Source organism: Balaenoptera physalus, assembly GCF_965194825.1.
Source record: "Balaenoptera physalus genome assembly, chromosome: 2".
Taxonomy (NCBI): Eukaryota; Metazoa; Chordata; class Mammalia; order Artiodactyla; family Balaenopteridae; genus Balaenoptera; species Balaenoptera physalus.
Window position 1 is genome coordinate 91,290,611 of NC_138883.1, and position 20,974 is coordinate 91,311,584.

General features: G+C 37.6%; 1 protein-coding gene across 2 annotated transcripts in view; it reads left to right on the forward strand.

Moving 5' to 3' along the window:
- Nucleotides 1-9,511: 9,511 nt before the first annotated feature.
- SECISBP2L (SECIS binding protein 2 like) overlaps nt 9,512-20,974 on the forward strand; it is a 60,774-nt gene continuing 49,311 nt past the window's right edge. The window contains exons 1-3 of one of the 2 annotated variants that reach the window (XM_082452998.1): nt 9,512-9,767; nt 17,095-17,273; nt 19,257-19,581. In XM_082452998.1, coding sequence (XP_082309124.1) covers nt 9,744-9,767; nt 17,095-17,273; nt 19,257-19,581 — 528 coding nt within the window. In that variant the 5' untranslated portion in view covers nt 9,512-9,743. The remainder of the gene's footprint in view (nt 9,768-17,094; nt 17,274-19,256; nt 19,582-20,974) is intronic. The other variant, XM_082452997.1, reaches the window with a different exon arrangement.

The window sequence follows — 20,974 nt, forward strand, 5'->3', positions numbered from 1 at the left end:
GGGCCCGTGTGCCTGGGGCTGGGTGAGTGAGGGTGAAGAGGAGGAAATGAGGCCAGAGGTGGGGCCTGATCATGGGGCCTCAGTCACCACTTTAAGGACTTTGAGATGGGAAGGTCCATTGGAGGGTTTAAAGAGTCGAGTGTCATGATCTGACTTAAGATCTTATAGCCACTCTGGGTGACTGGAAGATTATTTGCTCGAGAGTCTAACTTCATTGGTTTAAGGAAGGGCCTGAGCATCTTGGTTTTAAAAGTGTCCCAGATTGAGAACCACTCCTCTAGAGCTTGCAATATGTTCTCTCATTCATTCTCTTAACTTGAGTCTCTCAACAACTCTGTGCAATGTGTACATGAGGAAACTGAGGCTCAGATAGGCTTACGTGACTTTCAAGGACACATGGCCTGGAAGGGGTATAGCTAAGATTTAAACCCAAGCTGTTGACTCTTAGTCTAGCAGCGATCTTTCCATCACACACTGATATTGTCAATGGGACCTTTTTTTCCTATCAGTTTGCCGCTAATATTTAGGAATTTCAGTGGATTTATCTTATATGCTAAAAACATGCAGGTATTACCTCTAGTAATTTTTGGTTAATACTATCTTTATGCAGCTATGATTCCATGGTCTGTCACCTTAACTACCCTCTTGCCATTAGATCATGTTACTCTCCTGCAAAAAAGTGAGATATACACTCAACTTCAGCTATGTTGTAGCCTTGTTATTTGGCCAAAATGTCAAATTCCCATTGGTGCAGCCACTATGGAAAACAGTATAAGGGTTCCTCAAAAAATTAAAAATAGAACTACCATACGATCCAGCAATCCCACTTCTGGGTATTTATTCAAAGGAAACAAAATCACTATCATGAAAAGATAGCTATACCCCCGTTTGTTGCAGCATTATTTACAATAGACAAGATGTGGAAACAACCTAAGTGTTAATTGACAGATGAATGAATAAAGATGTGATATACATATATAGGAATATTATTCATTAAAAAAAGGTAATTCTGCCATTTGTGACAACACGGGTGGACCTTGAGGGCATTATGCTAAGTGAAATAAGTCAGTCAGATAAAGACAAATACAGTATGATCTCACTTATAAGTGGAATCTGAAAAAATGCCAAACTCATAGATACAGAGAACAGATCGGTGGTTGCCAGAGAAGGGAAGAGGAGGGTAGACAAAATGGGTGAAGGTGGTCAAAAGGTACAAACTTCCAGTTATATGATAAGTCCTTGGGATGTAATATACAGCATGTGACTATAGTCAACAATGCTGTGCTGTATATTTGAAAGTTGCTAAGAAAATAGATTTTAAAAGTTCTCATCACAAGAAAAAAAATTATAACTCTGTGGTGATGGATGTTAACTAGACTTATCGTGGTAATCATTTTGTACGATATATCTATAAATATATCAATCATTATGTTGTACACTTTTTTTTTTTTTTTGGCTGTATTGGGTCTTCATTGCGGTGCACGGCCTTCTCATGGCGGCGGCTTTTCCTCTTGCGGCATGCAGGCCCTAGAGCGTGCAGGCTTCAGTAGTTGCAGCACTGGGGCTCAGTAGTTGTGGCTTTCAGGCTCTAGAGCGCAGGCTCAGTAGTTGTGGTGCACGGGTTTAGTTGCTCTGTGCCATGTGGGGTCTTCCCGGACCAGGGATCGAACCCGTGTCCCCTGCATTGGCAGGCAGATTCTTAACCACTGCACCACCAGGGAAGTCCCTGTATACCTTAAACTAATACTATGTTATAATAACATTCATCTCTACATGAAATTATCTTCTTTTTTTTTAAAAAAAATATATGCTTATTGTCTGTCGCCCAGACTAAATGGTAAATTCCATGAGAGCAGGAACTTTGTCTTGTTCACTGTTGTATCCTTACTACCTAGACTAGTGCCTGGCACAGAACAGGTGCTCAAAAAATATTTGTTAAATAAATGAACATGTAAAATAACATTCATGCTGTTTGTTTTGACTGGGTCCCCAAAGGACAGTAGATAGATGCCAAATACCTGTACATCTAAAGTCAGATGTTGGTCCACCATGTAAGATATGCCAAGAAATGGTGGCTCAGTATTATTCATCACTCATCTCCAGCCCATAGAGGGGAGGTGAGTGCGGGCACTGATGACTCATGAAGAGTACTGCTTTGAAGATGCTTGAAACCTACCCACACCTCCCACAGGGAAAAAAAGAGATGCTTCCCCTTACCTCAAGCTATGTGAGAGGAGCTTTCAGGGAAACACTCGGAGAACTTGATATATGTTGTCTGGAGTCTGGGGGAATACAGGGAACTGGGATCTGATACTTTCCTGAGAAAACCAAAGGCGATTAGAGACAGAGAGAGCATGCTGCAAATCAGCTGCACATTCACCAACTGTGGATACGTGTGAGTCTTTCCCAGGAGAAAGTGTACTTATGTCAGCAACTTACTTTGTTATGCACCAAAAATAAGATGGATTCATGGGATGCTAGAGGGGTGGATGGATGGATGGATGGATGGATGTGTGATAAATCAAGTGCAGCAAAATGTTCCCAGGGTTGGTGATAGAAGCTATTTTAAAAGGGAGTCCAGCAAGAAGGCTGCTTGGCTGAGCACCCAGGGGATCCAGCGGAGGGTTTGAAACCTCAGAAACCCAAGGGCTGAAAGCTAGGATCATTAGTGACTGTCCGGAACTGACCATGCATGGCATACATCTGAGACATCTGAGAAGCTCTGTTACCTTCCCCTTCACAACCCAAACCTGGAGGAATCTAAAAGCTTGACCAGCGAGTAGTTAAGGAGGAGGAGGTGGAGATGTAAAGATAGAAAACAAAATAAAAGTAGTCTGTGCCACTACCCCCGCTGCAGGTTTCCAGCCTGAAGCAGGACTGAGCTTTGGGAAATGAAAAGCTTTAACCGGGAATGAAGTTTGTTTGACCTTCATGAGATTTCATCCAGGGCAGAAAAAGAAGCAGCCCTCAGAGAATTTGAAAAGACAGTGAAGTAAAAAATAAAAGAATTTTGTGCTCACACATTACTGAATCCTGCTCATGTAATAAAACGCACAAGCCTAACAAAACCCAACCCTGGATGAAAGAATACTGATTTAATTAATATCATATCACATGTTCACTTATTCAACAAATATTTATTGAGCACCTGCTATGTGCCAGGCATTGATTTAGGTAGTGAGGATACAACAGTGAATAAGACAATCATTTGATATAAGTAGAGAAGATTTATTTGTTTATTTAATTTCTTTTTAAAAATGGAAGTACAGTTGATTTATAATATTGTATTAGTTTCAGGTATACAACATAGTAATTCAATACTTTATAGATTATATTCCATTTAAAGCTATTATGAAATTATGGCTACATTTCCCTGTGCTGTACAATATATCCTTGTTGCTTACTTATTTATTTATTTATTTTTATTTGTGTATGTATGTACGTATTTATTTATTTTTGGCTGCGTTGGGTCTTCATTGCTGCAAGCGGGCTTTCTCTAGTTGCGGCGAGCGGGGGCTACTCTTCTTTGGGGTCCATGGGCTTCTCATTGTGGTGTCTTCTGTTGTTGTGGAGCACGGGCTCTAGGCACGTGGGCTTCAGTAGTTGTGGCATGTGGGCTCAGTAGTTGTGGCTCGTGGGCTCTAGAGCACAGGCTAAGTAGTTGTGGTGCACGGGCTTAGTTGCTCAGCGGCATGTGGGAACTTCCCAGACCAGGGCTCGAACCCATGTCCCCTGCATTGGCAGGTGGATTCTTAACCACTGTGCCACCAGGGAAGACCCTATTTATTTTATATGTAATAGTTTGTCTCTTAATCCTATACCCCTATCTTGCCCCTCCCCCCTTCCCTCTCCCCACTGGTAAACACTACTTTGTTCTCATACCCATGAGTCTGTTTCTGTTTTGTTATACATTCATTTGCTTTATTTTTTAGATTCCACATATAAGTGATAACATAAGAGTATTTGTCTTCTTCCTCTGTCTGACTTACTTCACTAGGCATAATACTCTCTAAGTCCATCCGTGTTGTTGCAAACGGCAGAATTTCATTCTTTTTAATGGCTGAGTAATATTCCATTGTATATATGTACCACATCTTCTTTATCCATTCATCTGTTGATGGGTACTTGGGTTGCTTCCAAGTCTTGGCTATTGTAAATAACGCTGCTATGAACATTGGGGTGCATGTGTCTTTTTGAATTAGTGTTTTTGTTTTTTTTGGATATATACCCAGCAGTGGCATTGTTGGATCATATGGTAGTTCTATCTTTAGTTTTTTGAGGAAACGCCATACTGTTTTCATAGTGGCTGCACCGATTTGTATTCCCACTAACAGTTTACAGGGTTCCCTTTTCTCCACATCCTCGCCAGCATGTGTTATTTGTAGGCTTTTTGATAATAGTCATTCTGACAAGTGTGAAGTGATATCTCATTGTGGTTTTGATTTACATTTCTCTAATAATTAATGATGTTGATCATCTTTTCATGTGCCTGCTACCCATCTGTATGTCTTCTTTGAAAAAAATGTCTATTCAGGTTCTCTGCCCATTTTAAAAATCAGGTTGTTTGTTTTTTTTATATATAGTTATATGAGCTGTTTATATATGTTGGATATTAACCCCTTATTGACAATATCATTTGCAAATATTTTCTCCCATTTAGTAGGCTGTCTTTTCATTTTGTTGATTGTTTCCTTTACTGTACAAAAGCTTGTAAGTTTAATTAGGTTGCAATTGTTTGTTTTTGCTTTTATTTCTTTTGCTTTAGGAGACAGATCAAAAAAAAATATTGCTATGATTTATGTCAGAGTGTTCTGCTTATGTACTCTTCTAGGAGTTTTATGGTTTCAGTTCTTATATTTAGGTCCATTTTGAGTTTATTTCTGTATATGGTATGAGGAAATGTTCTAATCTCATTCTTTAATATTTAGTTTTCCAGTTTCCCCAGCAAAACTTATTGAACAGATTGTCTTTTCTCCACTGTATATTCTTGCCTCCTTTGTCACAGATTAATTGACCGTAACTGTGTGGGTTTATTTCTGGGCTCTCTATTCTGTTCCATTGATCTATATGTGTGTGTTTGTGCCAGTACCATGCTGTTTTGCTTACTGTAGCTTTGTACTATAGTCTGAAGTCAGGAGCATGACATCTCCAGCTTTGTTCTTTTTTTTTTTCTCATTTTTCCCATGCCGTGTGGCTTGTGAGACCTTAGTTCACCAACCAGGGATTGAACTTGGGCCCTCGGCAGTGAAAGTGCAGAGTCCTAACCATGGGACTGCCAGGGAATTCCCTCCAGCTTTGTTATTTTTTTTTAATTTAAAAAAATTTTTTTCATCTTTATTGGAGTATAATTGCCTTACAGTGTTGTGTTACTTTCTGCTGTACAACAAAGTGAATCAGCTATATGTATACATATATCCCCATATCTGCTCCCTCTTGAGCCTCCCTCCCACCCTCCCTATCCCATCCCTCTAGGTGGTCACAAATCATTGGGCTGATCTCCCTGTGCTATGCAGCAGCTTCCTACTAGCCATCCATTTTACATTTGGTAGTTTATATATGTCAATGCTACTCTCTCACTTTGTCCCAGCTTCCCCTTCCCCCTGTGTCCTCAAGTCCATTCTCTATGTCTGCATCTTTATTCCTGCCGTGCCACTAGGTTCATCAGTACCTTTTTTCTAGATTCCACATATATGCGTTAGCATACGGTATTTGTTTTTCTCTTTCTGACTTACTTCACTCTGATGACAGACTCTAGGTCCATCTACCTCATTACAAATAACTCACTTTTGTTCCCTTTTATGGCTGAGTAATATTCCATTGTATATATGTGCCACATCTTCTTTATCCATTCATCTGTCGATGGACATTTAGGTTGCTTCCATGTCCTCCAGCTTTGTTCTTTATCCTCAAGATTGCTTTGGCAATTCAGGGCCTTTTGTGGTTCTGCATACATTTTAGGATTATTTGTTCTAGTTCTGTGAAAAAAGTCATGGGTATTTTGATAGGGATTGCATTAAGTCTTTATATTGCTTTGGGTAGTATGGACAATTTAAAAATATTAATTCTTCCAATCCAAGAACATGGGATATCTTTCCACTTCTTTGTATAATTCTCAAATTCCTTCATTAATGATTTATAGTTTTCAGAGTATAGGTCTTTCATGTTCTTGGTTAAGTTTATTCCTAGGAACTTCATTCTTTCTGATGTGAATGTAAATGGGATTGTTTCCTTAACTTCTCTTCCTGATTGTTCAGTATTCGTGTATAGAAAAGCAACAGATTTCTGTATATTAATCTTGTATCCTGCAGCTTTACTAAATTCATTTATTACTTCTAATAGTCTTTTGGTAGAGACTTTAGGGTTTTCTATATATAATATCATGTCATCTGTAAATAGTCACAGTTTTTCTTCTTTCCTTCCAATTTGGATGCCTTTTATTTCTTTTTCTTGTCTGATGTGGCTGATGTGGCTAGGAAAGTAGAGAAGTTTTAAAAGTCATTGAGTGTAATGGCAACCTTCTATATCTTGATAGAGATTTGGGTTACATAGGTACATGCATTTGTGAAAACTAGAGTTCAGTATTTATTTATAGTTTCTTTTCATGCAAAATTTACACATAATAACATGCACAAGTCTAAAATGCTTGCTGAGTTTTGACAAGTGCATGATCATCACAGCTCTGCCTCCCTGCACTGTCAGCAGATAACCTGCCTGCCATTTCAGTGAGAAAACAGAAGCCATTTGACAGGCATTCCCTCAACTTATAAATGTAGCTGTATCTATCCTTTCTTCCCTTCCTTTTGTCATTGTAAACAACATATCCCTACTCCCATCTGAGGTCAATTTCTTCCCCCGGCTTTTGCGTCCTATGCCTCCCAATCTTCTCAGAGGCCTTGCTCTACTGAATTATCCCTCTCCTCCAGAACTCTCATTTCAAGGAGAAAGCTTATTTAACTATTAATGCTGGATTCTCTCTATTACCTCAGAGTCCTCACACATGCCATTTCCTTTCCTTGGAACAACTTTCCTACTTCTTCCCCCTCACTTATCAAAACCCCTACTCACCCTTCAGGTGTTTGCTTAGATGCTATTTACTTAGATATGACTTCCCTGACCTTCCATCCCACACTATGGTAGAACCTATTGAGCTTCCTGTTTCATGACACTCAGCTCACCTGTATTTACTTGTTCTATGTATGTCTTGCCCACAAGACAAACATGGTCTCTGCCCTCAGTGTCTTATTAACTGCTGTACTTCCAGTACTTAGCATAGCACCTGGCACATTAAATATTCGTTGCTGAATGAAAGAATTAATTAAAATTCAATCACATCATCTGTAAATGTAATGTTTTAAAATGTCTTCTTTTTCTTCATAGGTTTAAATTTTTATTCTAATAGCTATTGCAATCTTTCCCAGGATTGTGTTAAGTTAGAAGGGCATTGTGACATTTTTGTTCTTATAATTTCTTATAATTCTGTTCTTAAAATTTAAATGAATGTCTTGTACATAGAAGATTCTCAGCAAGAACTATTTCATAGTCATAAAAATCCTACAGTGTGGAAAGATCCTTAGAGATCCTATATTTCAATTTCCTCACAGGAATACCCTGGTGGTCCAGTGGTTAGGACTCCGCACTTCAACTGCTGGGGACACGGGTTCTATCCCTGGTCCGGGAACTAAGATCCCACATGCAAGCAGCACAGCCAAAAAAAAAAAAAAAAAAGAAGGGCTTCCCTGGTGGCGCAGTGGTTGAGGGTCCGCCTGCCAATGCAGGGGACACGGGTTCGAGCCCTGGTCTGGGAGGAGCCCACAGGCCGCGGAGCAACTAGGCCCGTGAGCCACAACTACTGAACCTGCGCGTCTGGAGCCTGTGCTCCGCAACGGCAGAGGCCGCGACAGTGAGAGGCCCGTGCAGCGCGATGAAGAGTGGCCCCCGCTCGCTGCAACTGGAGAAAGCCCTCACACAGAAACGAAGACCCAACACAGCCAAAAATAAATACATATAAATTTAAAAAATAAATAAATAAATAAAATTAAAAAAAAAAAAAAAGAGAAGAAAAAATTTCCTCAGGTCATTCTATAAGGAAGAAAATCAAAGTACTATGGTATTTTTATTACTGCATTATTATTATCTTTTTACTCAGATGGGGGTATCTTATGGCTAGAGACCATAGGGGGACATCCTGAAAATTCAGAGTTCTTTTTATCTTTCAGTTGTGAAGGAGTATGATAATCTGTTAGTTTATAATTTGTATTTGTTTATTTTTGGCTGTGTGGCATGCGGGATCTTATATGAATATACACACACACACATACACACACGCACACATGTAAAATTTGAGGAGGCAGCAGAGTTAATAAACCTAAATAAATGAGAGAGCTCTACATACAAATATAAATGTTTCTCCTTAGAAATGGTTTCTGCTGCCAGCCTTGATGTAAGTCTTATTAACCTACTATAGTTCCTTTCATCAGGTCAAAATATAGTATCAACTTAAGTACAGTTAGGAGCGCCACAGACCACCTCTTCTTGGAGTCCTAGTCAAATAAAACTAGACTACCAAGTCAGCCTAACTGAAAAGGCAATGCAAGTTTTTACTGATGTCTCTTGAAGCATAACAAAGCAAACTTCTTAAAATTCTTTCCCAGCTGTGAATCTCTACACCACTTTCCCACACAGGAGCCACCTCTACTCTCTTCCCTCACTTAAGTGTGATTTAGCTTATATAGCTTTTTATTTTTCTTCCTCACCCTGGAACTGACCAGCAAACAAGAACTTTTAGGGTTTGTGTTGGAGGGTGTGTTCGAGGAGATGCCCGGAGGCAATCCGCTATGCTTACCAAGTGTCCAATTTCATGGCAGTCTCTTTCCTCAAGGAACAGTCAATAGGCACACTGGAAAAAGCAACATACCAGAGTTAGGTATGTTACCTGTTGGGTGGTGGGATACAGACTCTGGGTAAAATGAGGGGTTCTGAGATAGGGCAGATCAGCCTGAAGGTGAGCCTAGAGGTGGACCTGGATCTTGACAGTGAATTACCAAATCAGTATTTGTGGAGCCTCCTGTCTCCATTTCTCAGTGGTGGCCGTTCTGGGGTGTTTTCCTTTACAGTCAAGACTCCCTTTAGCCGGATAACATAAGAAAGGATCATATGTACAGGCAGCTAAAAGCTCTTCCAGTATCACTAAGAGGTAGTTTGAGATAAGGAAGTGGTCTCTGATGTCCCTGAAGACTAAAAACCGGGTGTCCTGAGTCCCAAGTGGTCCCACGCTCCTCTAGTTTAGCAGTCCAGAGGGGCAGTTAAGTCCCGCATAAAGTGCAGAGTGGTTCAGGGCACTTGCTCCTGAGAATCTCCACCTGGTCTCAGCATCCAGATCAGCCAGCTCGTGCTCGGTTACTGCCAGCTCAGGCCGCCTGCGGTCACTCCGCCCACTGCCCCTCTCAGTCTCCTCCCCCTTCGTTCTCTTTTGCGCACCGCCATTTCCGCCTACGGCTCTCTCCTATTTGGGCCCTCCTCGGCTTCCGTCCCAGATGATCCCTCCCTGAGGCTGCCGCCGCCTCCTCCTCCCGGAGCTGGAGCCACCTCCTCGGCCAGTGGCGTAGCCGGACTCTGTGTCGGGGCCAGCTAGATAGGGGCGGAGGTCCGGAGCCCGGTCTCGACCCGAGCGGGGGGCCATGGAGAAAGCGGCCCGAGGCGCTCTCGACACCGACTAACGCGGGCCTGTTGCGGCTGCAGGCGCCATGGACCGAGCCCCCGCAGACCAGGTACGCGGGCTTGGGCCGGGCCGGCCGGGCCGGGAGCTGGGGGTCGCTGCTTCCTCCCGGGCGGGCCCTGGTCTCCGAGGGTGGGCCCGGACGGCCGGAGCCTTCGGGTTTTTGCTGGCGCAGACCTCCTTCCCCCGGGAGCCTGGCGGCGCCCCACTCTCCTGCATTGTTCCAGCTGCTGTCTCGAGCTTGGGGGCTTTTCCAGCCCCGTTCCCCCCGGGCTGGGGACTCGCTTTTGCCCTTCCTCCCTGGCTTGGTGAAAGGGGCCAGAAGACTCCCAAGTTGTCCGTGCTCTCCCGAGAGAGGGTTTATAACTTCCAGAGAATACCACCTCCCCCCCCGCCCCTTCCCTTCCCTTCAGTTCTGGAATGTGTTTTCAAGGTGGAAAGGCTTTTGAGGGCTTCTCACTTAGAAAAACTGTCAGAGAATGTGTGGTAACTACAGACGAAGGCGGGGGGCGGGTTATGGGCTTTTTAAGATCTACGTTTCCTTGAGCGAAGCATTGTTTTTGCAGTGGTTTTAGGGAGGTCTTCCCTTTCAGATATGAAATACTACGGTTTCCCTTTGCCCTTCTAGCTAACTATTTCGCAAAAATAAGTGTCTTTTAAAAGTCGATATTATATTTTAAAGGTGTAGGACCGAAGCGCGAATTCATTTCCGAGCCCGTTTTCATATTCACAAAGCAGTCCCATTAGTGTTTTCAGTTGCATCAAATTATTGATTATCCAAGCCAGTAGGTGCTGGGAGGCTGGGATGGTGATAGTGTTAAAAAAAATAATCTAAAAATAATAGTTTTCTTCCCCCACAGAAGTTTCGGTATTTTCCATCCTGAGACCTGTATGAAACGATTTAATTTGATGAAATCTAAGTTTACTCACTCTCCATTCCCCTCTTCAGTTGAAGGCCTTGCCCAGTGATGAACTAGGCAAATAGATGAAGGAAAAAGAGAGACTACGGATTTGCCTAATTACTTTACAAATGGATGATTAACACCTGAATAATGAGACAAGATTTCCCGAATTCCTGTATCTGTATATATGTAGCTAGTGAGAGCCAGTTCTGATTTTAAATCGTGCTCTTTTAGCAGGCAAAGAGCAGCCTCCTGGTTGTGTGTGTGTGTGTATGTGTGTATAGATATATATATATATTTTTACAAAATCTTTATTTAAAAAAAGCTTTATGTGAATATGCCTCTGAAAACACAAATGAGTTTTATGAAACAATATGTGTATTTACCGAAGCAAATTGATTGGGGCCTCTTGGCAAATACATACAGGCTTTCCTGTGACCCAGGGTATTTTATATACACCCTATATCCAATTTAATGAAAAACAGTTTTTCAAGGTATCTATCAAAAATGTCTGAGATTTCAAAGCCTGACAAGTGAATAGGAAATTTTCTTGAATGATTTTTTTGTATGTGTGTCACTAATGAAAGGGTTACACATTTTGATCGTTCTCTGTGATGACAGAACTGTAACTAGTAATGCTGCCATTATGTATACTTATGGTTCCCTTCATCCCAGAGGAAATGTAATTAACTATTTAGATGGTAACCCTTAGCATAGTTACTTGTGTGTGATTATCTTAACAGCAAGTGCTATGAGCAAATTATTTAGAGAGCCTCTTCATCTTTCATCCTGTATCTTTCCAAAATCCACAACCAATTAAAATCTTGTAGAAATTTAAGGTTCAGAAAAAAATCATAAATGTAGGTTTTCCGTTGAAGAATTTTTCTTTCTTTTTTTTTTCCCTCCAGTACCTCTTGCCTCTTCCCTTAGCCTAACCTTAAATGAGAGAATAATTTGAATCAATCCCCCTTTCCCCCTACCCATGCTCACAGGAAGCTGAGACCCCAGGAAGTGATGCCTAGTTCGTGCTGTAGGCAGTTAATTCAGGGGTCCATGGATGACCTGGAAGGAGTCTCCTTCGTTTTAATTAGCACTTTTCTGGGACAAGACTCCATTATTTTCATCATATGCTCATATTCATCATTGAAAAAAGGCATAGAACCATTAATTTCATGATAGATTAGGGGCTAGAACTGAGATTTGTCCACTTTGTGGAGTTCTTGATTGTTTTCACTATACCATTGAGTAATGCAATGGCTTTTCCAAGTTATTTGGAATGTACTTTTATATTTTTAATAACAAAGTGAATTTAATAGGTAAAAGTCATTAAAAACAGATGCCGTATGTGCTGAATTCCCATTTTTTCTCACTAAACATTTATTTTTTTCATTTTAAACCAGTGTTGGTTTATATTCAGAATTTCTGGGAATGTCTACAGCATTAAAATTTATAATATTGTAGTGGTTAGCAATTCATAGAAGTTTGATTTTAAAAAAAATAGTACTAATACACACTTTCTGCATTTTGTCTTAATCTAAGCGAAATCCTTGGAGTATTGCACAAGTGTAACTTAAAAAAGAAAACTCATCATGTTTTGCCTGAAGGCATTCATGTTGCTGTTGTTGAATTACCTCTTTTTAAAAAAAAATATAAAATCTTTGTATAAAAGGATAAATTGTGTGTGCGTTGATCGAGATTATAAAAAGTAAGTTGCTGGGAATACATGCTAGCTGATAGTCTTAATTGTAGTAACGACTATTTGAAAGAATGTTATAACCAGAAGAGAGTCTCAGGAGTATTCTCCTTTAGCAAGACTATATTAAACCAAAACAAGTAGCTTAATTTTACTTGCCGGAATTAGTTCTAAGAACTACTTGGTATTGTGCCTTTCTGTTGTTGTTGTTGTTCTTAAGGGAGAAAAAGCTGGTATAAAGGGATGTGAAGCATAAATCATGGAGTTCATTTTGTTTATAAAGTCTTAGTGTTTCTATTTTTAGTAAATTTAGGACAGTGTTTTGAGATTTTTTTTTTTAATAAACAATAACCTTAGAAGTGACAGAACACTTGAGGTTTACTATCTCTTTTGTATTATCAAATAATTTAAACATTGGCTTGATATTTAGTACATTAACATTAGATAAGTTCTTTTAAAATAATTTACAAAATTATTGATCACTGATGTCTTTAATTCTTAGAAAAGCAAATGTGTGATAAATGCATATGGCTTCATGCGAAGTGCTGTTTACCAATAAAGATATAAAATTATTCGGTTTATAATTCTTTTCTTTAAATTATTTATAAACTTCAAATAATATCAGCACTGCAAACTAAATATATTCTAAATAAGTTACTCTAAAATGTTTGTTATTCAGCAGTATTTACAGTTAGCTTTTATAGATCTAAGTAAATGATTGTCTTAACAGATTTTAAAATCTATTAATACTTTTGTAATAATAAAGAAGGTAAATAATGCTCATTTAGTGAAAATACCATTTGGAAATTTTATAAGGCATTTTTCCCCTAAGCTTTTAAATCAAAGAGGAAATATAAAGTAGAATTTTAGATTTTTGAAAAAGTAATAAAATATTACATATGACAATGTATGGGATGTGGCTGAAGCTTACTCTGAGGCAAATGCATAGTCACAAATGTTTTCGTTATTCAGCATTTTAAAAGGAAATTAAAAATTAAGCATCCAAGGCAAGAAGTTTGGGGAAAAACCCCTCAAAGAAAGAGAAAAAAAATGTAAAAGCAGGAATTAATTAATTAGATATTCCAAAAACTAGTATTAAATTTGGAAAGTTGGATGTTAGAAAAGTACCACCAGACTTAACAGGATTAAATGTGGTCTATTTTAAGAAAAGGGGGAAAATGTATGGATAGGAAAGCAAATGGTCAGAGTCTAAGGTAAACGCTTTTATTTTTTTTTTTCTTCAATATTTTCCCAAGTCTTGGCAGAACTCATATGTATATGTGATTTGTTTTGGCAAGTGGTTTACTTTCAGTATAAAACATTCCAACCAGAAAACAATAAAGCCAGCAGGTATCTCTGAAGCATTTTTTCCTTCAGAAGACATTTTATCTTTGGCCATGATATGTAAAACATCTTAATGTTTGATATATCATATTTACCTTAACATAGGAAGACTGTGGAGGGTTTCCATGGTCATATTTTTTCTCTAGGTGTGTAGTACATACTGACATTTCACTGTGGGAGCGTGCCTTATTATGTTCTACTTCAGTTTTGATTTCAAGTGAGTGTCTTCTTTCTGTTGCTTAATTTGGGAAAATTATTTGCACTCTTCTGAATGTTCTATCTCAGAGGAGTTTAGTATGCATTTTCTGTTGACATGTGCTTCGTAGTAATGTTTGCCCATTTTTCCCTAAACCAGCCTCGTGTGGTGCTCTCTTCAAAACATGAACTCAATGCATGTTTGTTGAATTATATATATAGGCTCTCAGTGATCTGAATGCATTTGTTTAATAAACTTTTAAATAAGGTTTTTATAGTTTTTGTTCTGATAAATTCTTGGGTTTTCTAGATTATTCACATCAAAGAAGTTTTATTGATGTTTGTTTTACTATATGCAGAATTTTAAATGAATGTGAAACAGCTTAAGTTTTTTTTTTTTTTTTTCAAATACAGTTTTCTGGGATTATGATTTTTCATTAATTTGGAAAATTCTGAAATAATTTCTGAAAGATAAAGATAATTTTATTGTGTGGTTTTTTTTAACAAAGAGTAGTACAGGAATAGATGTTGTTCTGTGTTTAGACTTCTTTCATATTTATATTTTATTTAAGGAGACAAAAATTTGCTATAAAATTTTTGATTTCTAAAAAGCAGATCATGGCAAAAGTAGAGAGACTAAACAGAAATTCAAACTGAGGCATATCATTGTATGAAGTAACTAGTCTAATTTTTTCATAACATTTTGTTGTCTACTATGTTAAGACATTTTTTCCTTTGATCTCTATGCTAATATAATTGAAATATTGCCAGAATTTGTTGCTTGCTTAACATATTGTCCCTATGGTCTTTATTATATGGAATTTAAAAAATAGTTTGGGATCTTTACATTACTCTTCAGGCCTGAGAACAACTGAGGCTGCATTTTGATGTATGACACTGAAGGCCCCAAAGTCACAATAAACAACTTATAAAACCATATGGAGTTGTAACTACAGGAGAAAGTTTGCCAGTCTGTTCCTACTAGTGACATCTTCTGTTTCTGCAGCTGTTGACTACAGCAGCTTCTCTTTTTTGCTAAAAACAAAGGCTCGTTTCAGTGTTTGTGAGTTTTATTGTTGAATGCCAATATCTAGAATTGCACTTAGAATAGAAACCAATACAGACTTTAATTTTTAAGGACATATACTGTGTGTATGTGCAGATATTAGTTATAAATTATGCATGACACTTTTTGAATAGTGGGTTGCCTAAATTCATAAAACATATAGAGTACAAATGAGACTAGGCATAAAAAATTTGTGGCACTGTCTCCCCTCCCCACCGCGCCACCTGGCTTGCAGGATCTTTGTTCCCTGACCAGGGATAGAACCTGTGCCCCCTGCAGTGGAAGTGGAGTCCTAACCATTGGACCGCCAGGGAATTCCCTGCACCTTTTGACTTGAGCAAGAATTTGAATTTGTTGTTACCAAAGTAATTTATGAGTTGGTATTACTTGGGGGGGATCAGGAAAAGTTATTTTTAAATTATTTCTTTATATTAGTATTATTCCTTTTTTTCATATTGGGCTGAGAATTTAATATAACCACATACCTTGCATTAAAAAAAAATCCTGGTGTCTTCTAGTCCAGATTTATAAAACTGTTCAGGTTCTCATACGTTCAAAGGTTGATATTTTTATACCTTATGTAAATCAGTTTTGAATCATGTTGACTATCACAGTGACAATCACTGACTTACACTGTTAACATTTGTTTTTGCCTCTTGTGTTGAAATTCAAGAAACCAACTCCAGTTCACAGATATTTGTGAGTTCAATGACGTTATCAGCTTCAGATTTGGTTAGTAGTACAGAAGTAGACTTCAAAGTTAAATCAGGTGGGGAGGAAGGATATTGAATTGATACTGCTATATAGTTCAGATTTCTTCCCCCAGACACGTGTTGCTGAATATTTACAGTGGACTCTTTGGAGAACAGTTTTTCTGAAAAAGCCTCTATATTTAGCATATCAAGTCTTTTCTTTAGGTTTTCTTGGATTTGCTACTGATTACTTTTGTGAGAAACATGCATGAAATTTATTCTGAGAAATATGCCTTGATGGGAGTTTCTACTGAATGCCACCCTAGTGAGGAAAAAGTTCTGGTTAGGACTATTGCTTTCAGGTAGTTGATTTGAGTTGTTGAAAAATTGGATTGCATTCCACTTACTGGTTTTGCTAAGAAGTGTTTAATATCTTTTTAGATTGTAATGTTTGTGGTTTTTAACATTCTGCTTTTACAGAATGTGCCTATAGATTATTTCTTTGTATAATTAAATTTTAAAAATTTGTTGTTAAATATAACAAATATAGAAAGAAAACTGCATAAGACCAGTGTACAGCTAAATGAATTATTGGATGAATACCTTGTATCACCCAAGTTAGGATATAGAACTTTGCCAGGTACCGCAGAAACTGTCCAGGTGCCTCTTCCCAATCACAGCTCCCTCTTTCCTAAGAGTAATTCCTATCCTGATTTTCATGGCTCTTATTTACTTTTCTTTATAGTTTTGTCACCAACTTGTGCATCCTTAGTATGGTAGTTTATTATGTCCGTTAAACCTCTATAGATTTATAAGAAAAGGTACAAAATAAACTAAAATGGAGTACATAGACTGGATTACTTTAGTTTACTCGGCTTGTCTACTGGGAAGCTGAAGTACGCATTTTTTCCCCAGTTTAACTGTGAAGCAAAAGTTTTTCTCCCTTATTTTTTTTTTTTTCATTTATTGTAGACATTTTCCTTCCTTTTAATTTAACCATACTAATCTAATTTCCTGAAATGGACAGAAATAGACTATTTTTTAGACTATTCAAACAAATATAAAGTAATTATCCTTCAGAACTCTGTTCAGTGATTTTTTTTTCCCCTAACAAAATTAGTTAAAAACACATTGTTTTGTCTGAAGAGCTAGTTTCTTTTTTTACTACCAGCTTTATTTTTGGACTGTGAGGTACAACTTCCTTGTATTCTTGATTGTTTTAACAGCTTTGGTTACGTAAGAAATGACTTCATTGAAATCTAGTAACCTTTGATAACTTTTCTCCTATTTGATGGCTTTGTCTAAATAACGTAATCATATTTAATTATTTTAATTTGACCTTGCTATTCCTTTGAATGTCTTGTGAATACTAAGAAGAGACCTAATTACTGTTTATAAAGACTGTCTCTTTTATCATTAAATTGTGAATTTGTATTATTTAAATTTTTGTTTGTTTGTTAGTAATGTGTTTCACTTTCTCTTTGAAGAATGTCAAGCTGTCAGCTGAAGTAGAACCATTTATTCCCCAGAAGAAGAATCCTGATACATTTATGATCCCTATGGCACTCCCAAATGATAACGGCAGTGTTTCTGGTGTGGAACCAACTCCAATTCCCAGCTACCTGATTACTTGTTATCCATTTGTTCAGGAAAACCAGTCCAATAGGTAATTTGTTTACTATTATTTTCTTTTGGTGGGGGAAGAAAGGGGTAGGGAAATATAGAAGTTGGCAAAGGATACTTCTTAATTTTTTCTTTTGTAACTTTTAAACATCAGCCATTTCTCTGTTGTCTAAGAGGAGTAAATAAAACCAAATGATGTAGAAATTTAAAAATTGTTAACATGGGTTATTGTTATTTTCTCATTCTTTCTAAGAGAAAATGGAGTTCTTTGTATGTATCTCCTATAATAAGTAATTGAAATTTGTCTGAAATAAATTGACTCAAAGGGAGGAATGAATTATTCAGAAAGAGGTGAACAAAAATCCTTTTTTGAGGATAGGCATCTAATCATAATTGCCAAGACGGTCTGGCATAAGAAGAATATATCAAGGGGTAGCCCTTAACTTTGAAGCTTTTGTGTCTAGTTAGCATATATGTGTTTAGACTCTGATTATAGTTTAAATTTAGCTTATGTGCTGTAGTCACAGGGTGATTTAGCAAAATGCTTACAGTTCAGATAACGTGTGACCTAGTGTTTAGGGTGTACCTTGTGATAGTCATGATAGCCTTTCTAACCCTGCTTAGACTGTCTGAATGATTAGCATTTCGTTGGTGTAGTTCATTTTATTGCTGTATAAAAGTACTTTCAGCCTCTTTCAAGTTATATCACACACAAAACATTGTACTTCTCCAGCACTCTGGGATAAATGGATGAGGCGACTAGACTCTAGCCTTCGCCCAGCCACCCCTGAGGGCTAAGGCAATCAATATTTCTACATGTCTGTAACCATTGTGGCACACTAGTGTGCCCATGCACATTCTTTGAGAAATTCTGGATGTATGAGATAACAGATCACTAAATTACTGTCTCAGATATTAAATATTCAAGTTAATAGTCTAAAACTCTTAATAGTTCTGGGCATTAGGCAAACAGTAGAAGCTAAAGGAGTCTTCTCAATTGAGTCAAGTTAACATTATATTAAAAATCTTGGACCTATATTGGATTATGTTTGAAGTGATTTGTAAACTAGATTAAAAATACTATTCTGTATTTGGCAAAGTGGCCAAGTGTACAGTATGATAAATTTAATTTTTCTTACCTTACCAAATAATCTTTGAGAATTCATGAGTAAGCCAGCCATCAGATTATATTTTTAGAATTATGGCAGGGAATGTTTTTCTCTTTTGCTTTGTCATGGAATAGTGAGGAAAAGCTCTGTACTCCAGCCCCCTATGCCCCCTCATTTGTCAGCAGCAACTGTCTGCAAGGAGAACTGCTGAGACAGGAAGGACTGGTGCTTTATAGGAGGGGATTGCACTAGGAGAACTCTAATGCTGGAGATAAGATGGTAGTGAACAAGCTTGCCTTTTTCTTCTCTTCTTTCCCTTGGACCTGGTGCTTGCTTCCATTGCCAAGGAGGGGAGCCAGGGAAAGAGCCGGACTTGGCCAGGTGGTTGGGGGAGTATGGTAGAGGAGTAGGAGGCTGTGGGCCTGAGCTAAAGAATGGGAGGTGGAAGAATCTGAACACCCGTTGTAAAGATCACCTTACACAATGATCACCTTACCCTGCTTTTTGCAGAAGACTGTCACAGTTGTTACCATTGGATGGGAACTTTGGACTGCCTTTAGTGGCAGATTCAGCAACTTAGGTGTTTTAACTTTTAGGCAGAAATACCTTGAGGAGGTTGAGGGGAGAGTTACAAATAAGAAAGGTCCGTACCAAAATTTTTAAATTTTGGAATGCAGTAAGCTATCAGGTTGAATTCCTTTATACTGTCAATTAAATTGTTATTACATGTACATAAAAATCTCTCATTATAGCAAGGAAATTTATAAAACGGTAATTTTATCTCTTTTTCAGAATTATTATGAGGCTACTATTTTGTACTGTTTTTTCTTTTATTAAAATACGTTGAGCTTTTGCTTTAGCATTACTTTTAGACATACATGTCAATAGATTTGTTCTTTTTTGATTTGGTTTTACAGACAGTTTCCATTATATAGCAATGATATACGATGGCAACAGCCTAATCCGAACCCTGCTGGACCATACCTTGCTTACCCCATTATATCTGCTCAGCCACCTGTTTCTACAGAGTATACATATTATCAGCTGATGCCAGCACCATGTGCCCAAGTTATGGGTTTCTATCATCCTTTTCCTGCACCTTACTCCAACACTTTTCAGGCTGCAAATACTGTCAATACTATAACCGCAGAATGCACTGAGCGTCCAAATCAGCTTGGACAGGTCTTCCCGTTATCTGGTCATCGAAACAGAAACAGTAATAGAGGACCAGTGGTACCAAAAGTAAGTGACTGAATTTGATTGGCTTTTGTGTTTGATATTTCTCTTGTTAGTAATAGTATAAGTAATTTGCTACTTGTATTGATTAGCCTTTAATCCTGAATTTACCTTTTAAAAAGCAGTCAACAGTGTAGCATTTGTAAAATAATTTTTTCCATTACTTTTGTTCCTCATTCTTAAATGGTGATATGACTTACAGTCATCTTGCAGTTCCTTCGGAGAGTTTACATAAGCATAATGCGCAGATATTTCCAAAGTATTTTAATTTATTGATAAAAATTGCATAGTGACACCAATTTTAATAAGTGATTAGTTTGGATCCTTTGCTAGCAGTGTTGAGTGGCTAATTCACATCAAGACATTTCAATCTTCAGAAATAAGCAGGAGATATTATGGAAAAGAACTTTTGTTTCTTCAACTTCATTGTTTCTATTCTGTCAATTTTTAGTAGGAATAGCACTTTGTTATCCAAGGGATGCTTTATTATATGAATACAAGGTCTCCTAGGGCTAAAGAAAATTAAAGATAAATGTGTGAAACGACCTTTTGTCAGCACCAGCCTTTGACTGAATAAAAAAAAAAAAAGACACAAAGGCCTTGAAATCACAGGAGGATTAAGGTTAATTCTAGGTGACTGTTTCTTAACTAAAAGGTTACTTTTCTATTGAGGCCATAATATCAAAGCAAATAAGAAGAAAAACCATGTTTCTTTTCAGCACTTTTGAGCTAATAGAAGGCAGAGGGATTAGATGCATTTTATGACTGTTATTGTCAAGGAGTTGATGCTTTCCTAAATTCCATTAGCCTAGCCTCTTCGGTGGAAAGTCTTTGCTATCTTCTGGCATACTTTTTACAGATTAAAATACAGACAAGCAGCAGAAGTTGCTTTGAAAAGCATTTTAGTCTTTGTTCATGGAAACATTCTGGATCAAGGGAAATCCTTTTGGGACTTCTGAGAATGAAAAGAAGACAATAGTGTATAACTTTCAGAGTTTGAAGTAACATGATTTCTCAGAGTGCATTTACAGCACTTGAATCTAAGAAGTTAAATTTGGAGCTCTATTGTATAAATTGCTATTAAGTGATGAATACCCATATTTTTAAAAATGAAGGAAAGGATCAACTTTTTAGTATTTTCTTTTTAAACTCTAAAGCAGAAATTTCTTTCGTAATTCATTGCTAAAATTTCGCTTTTGGATAAGTTACCATCCTTTTTATTACCCTTTTAAATAAAAATTTGCAACCCCTAATTTGACATGATTATACTCTTATTGTTTATTAGGTATTGATTGAGAAAACTAAAAATTCAAATGACAATTAAAATGAATTTATATTTTATTATAGTAGTATTAATGGTTATTTGAAAATAGTATATAAATGTGTGTATAATACATTT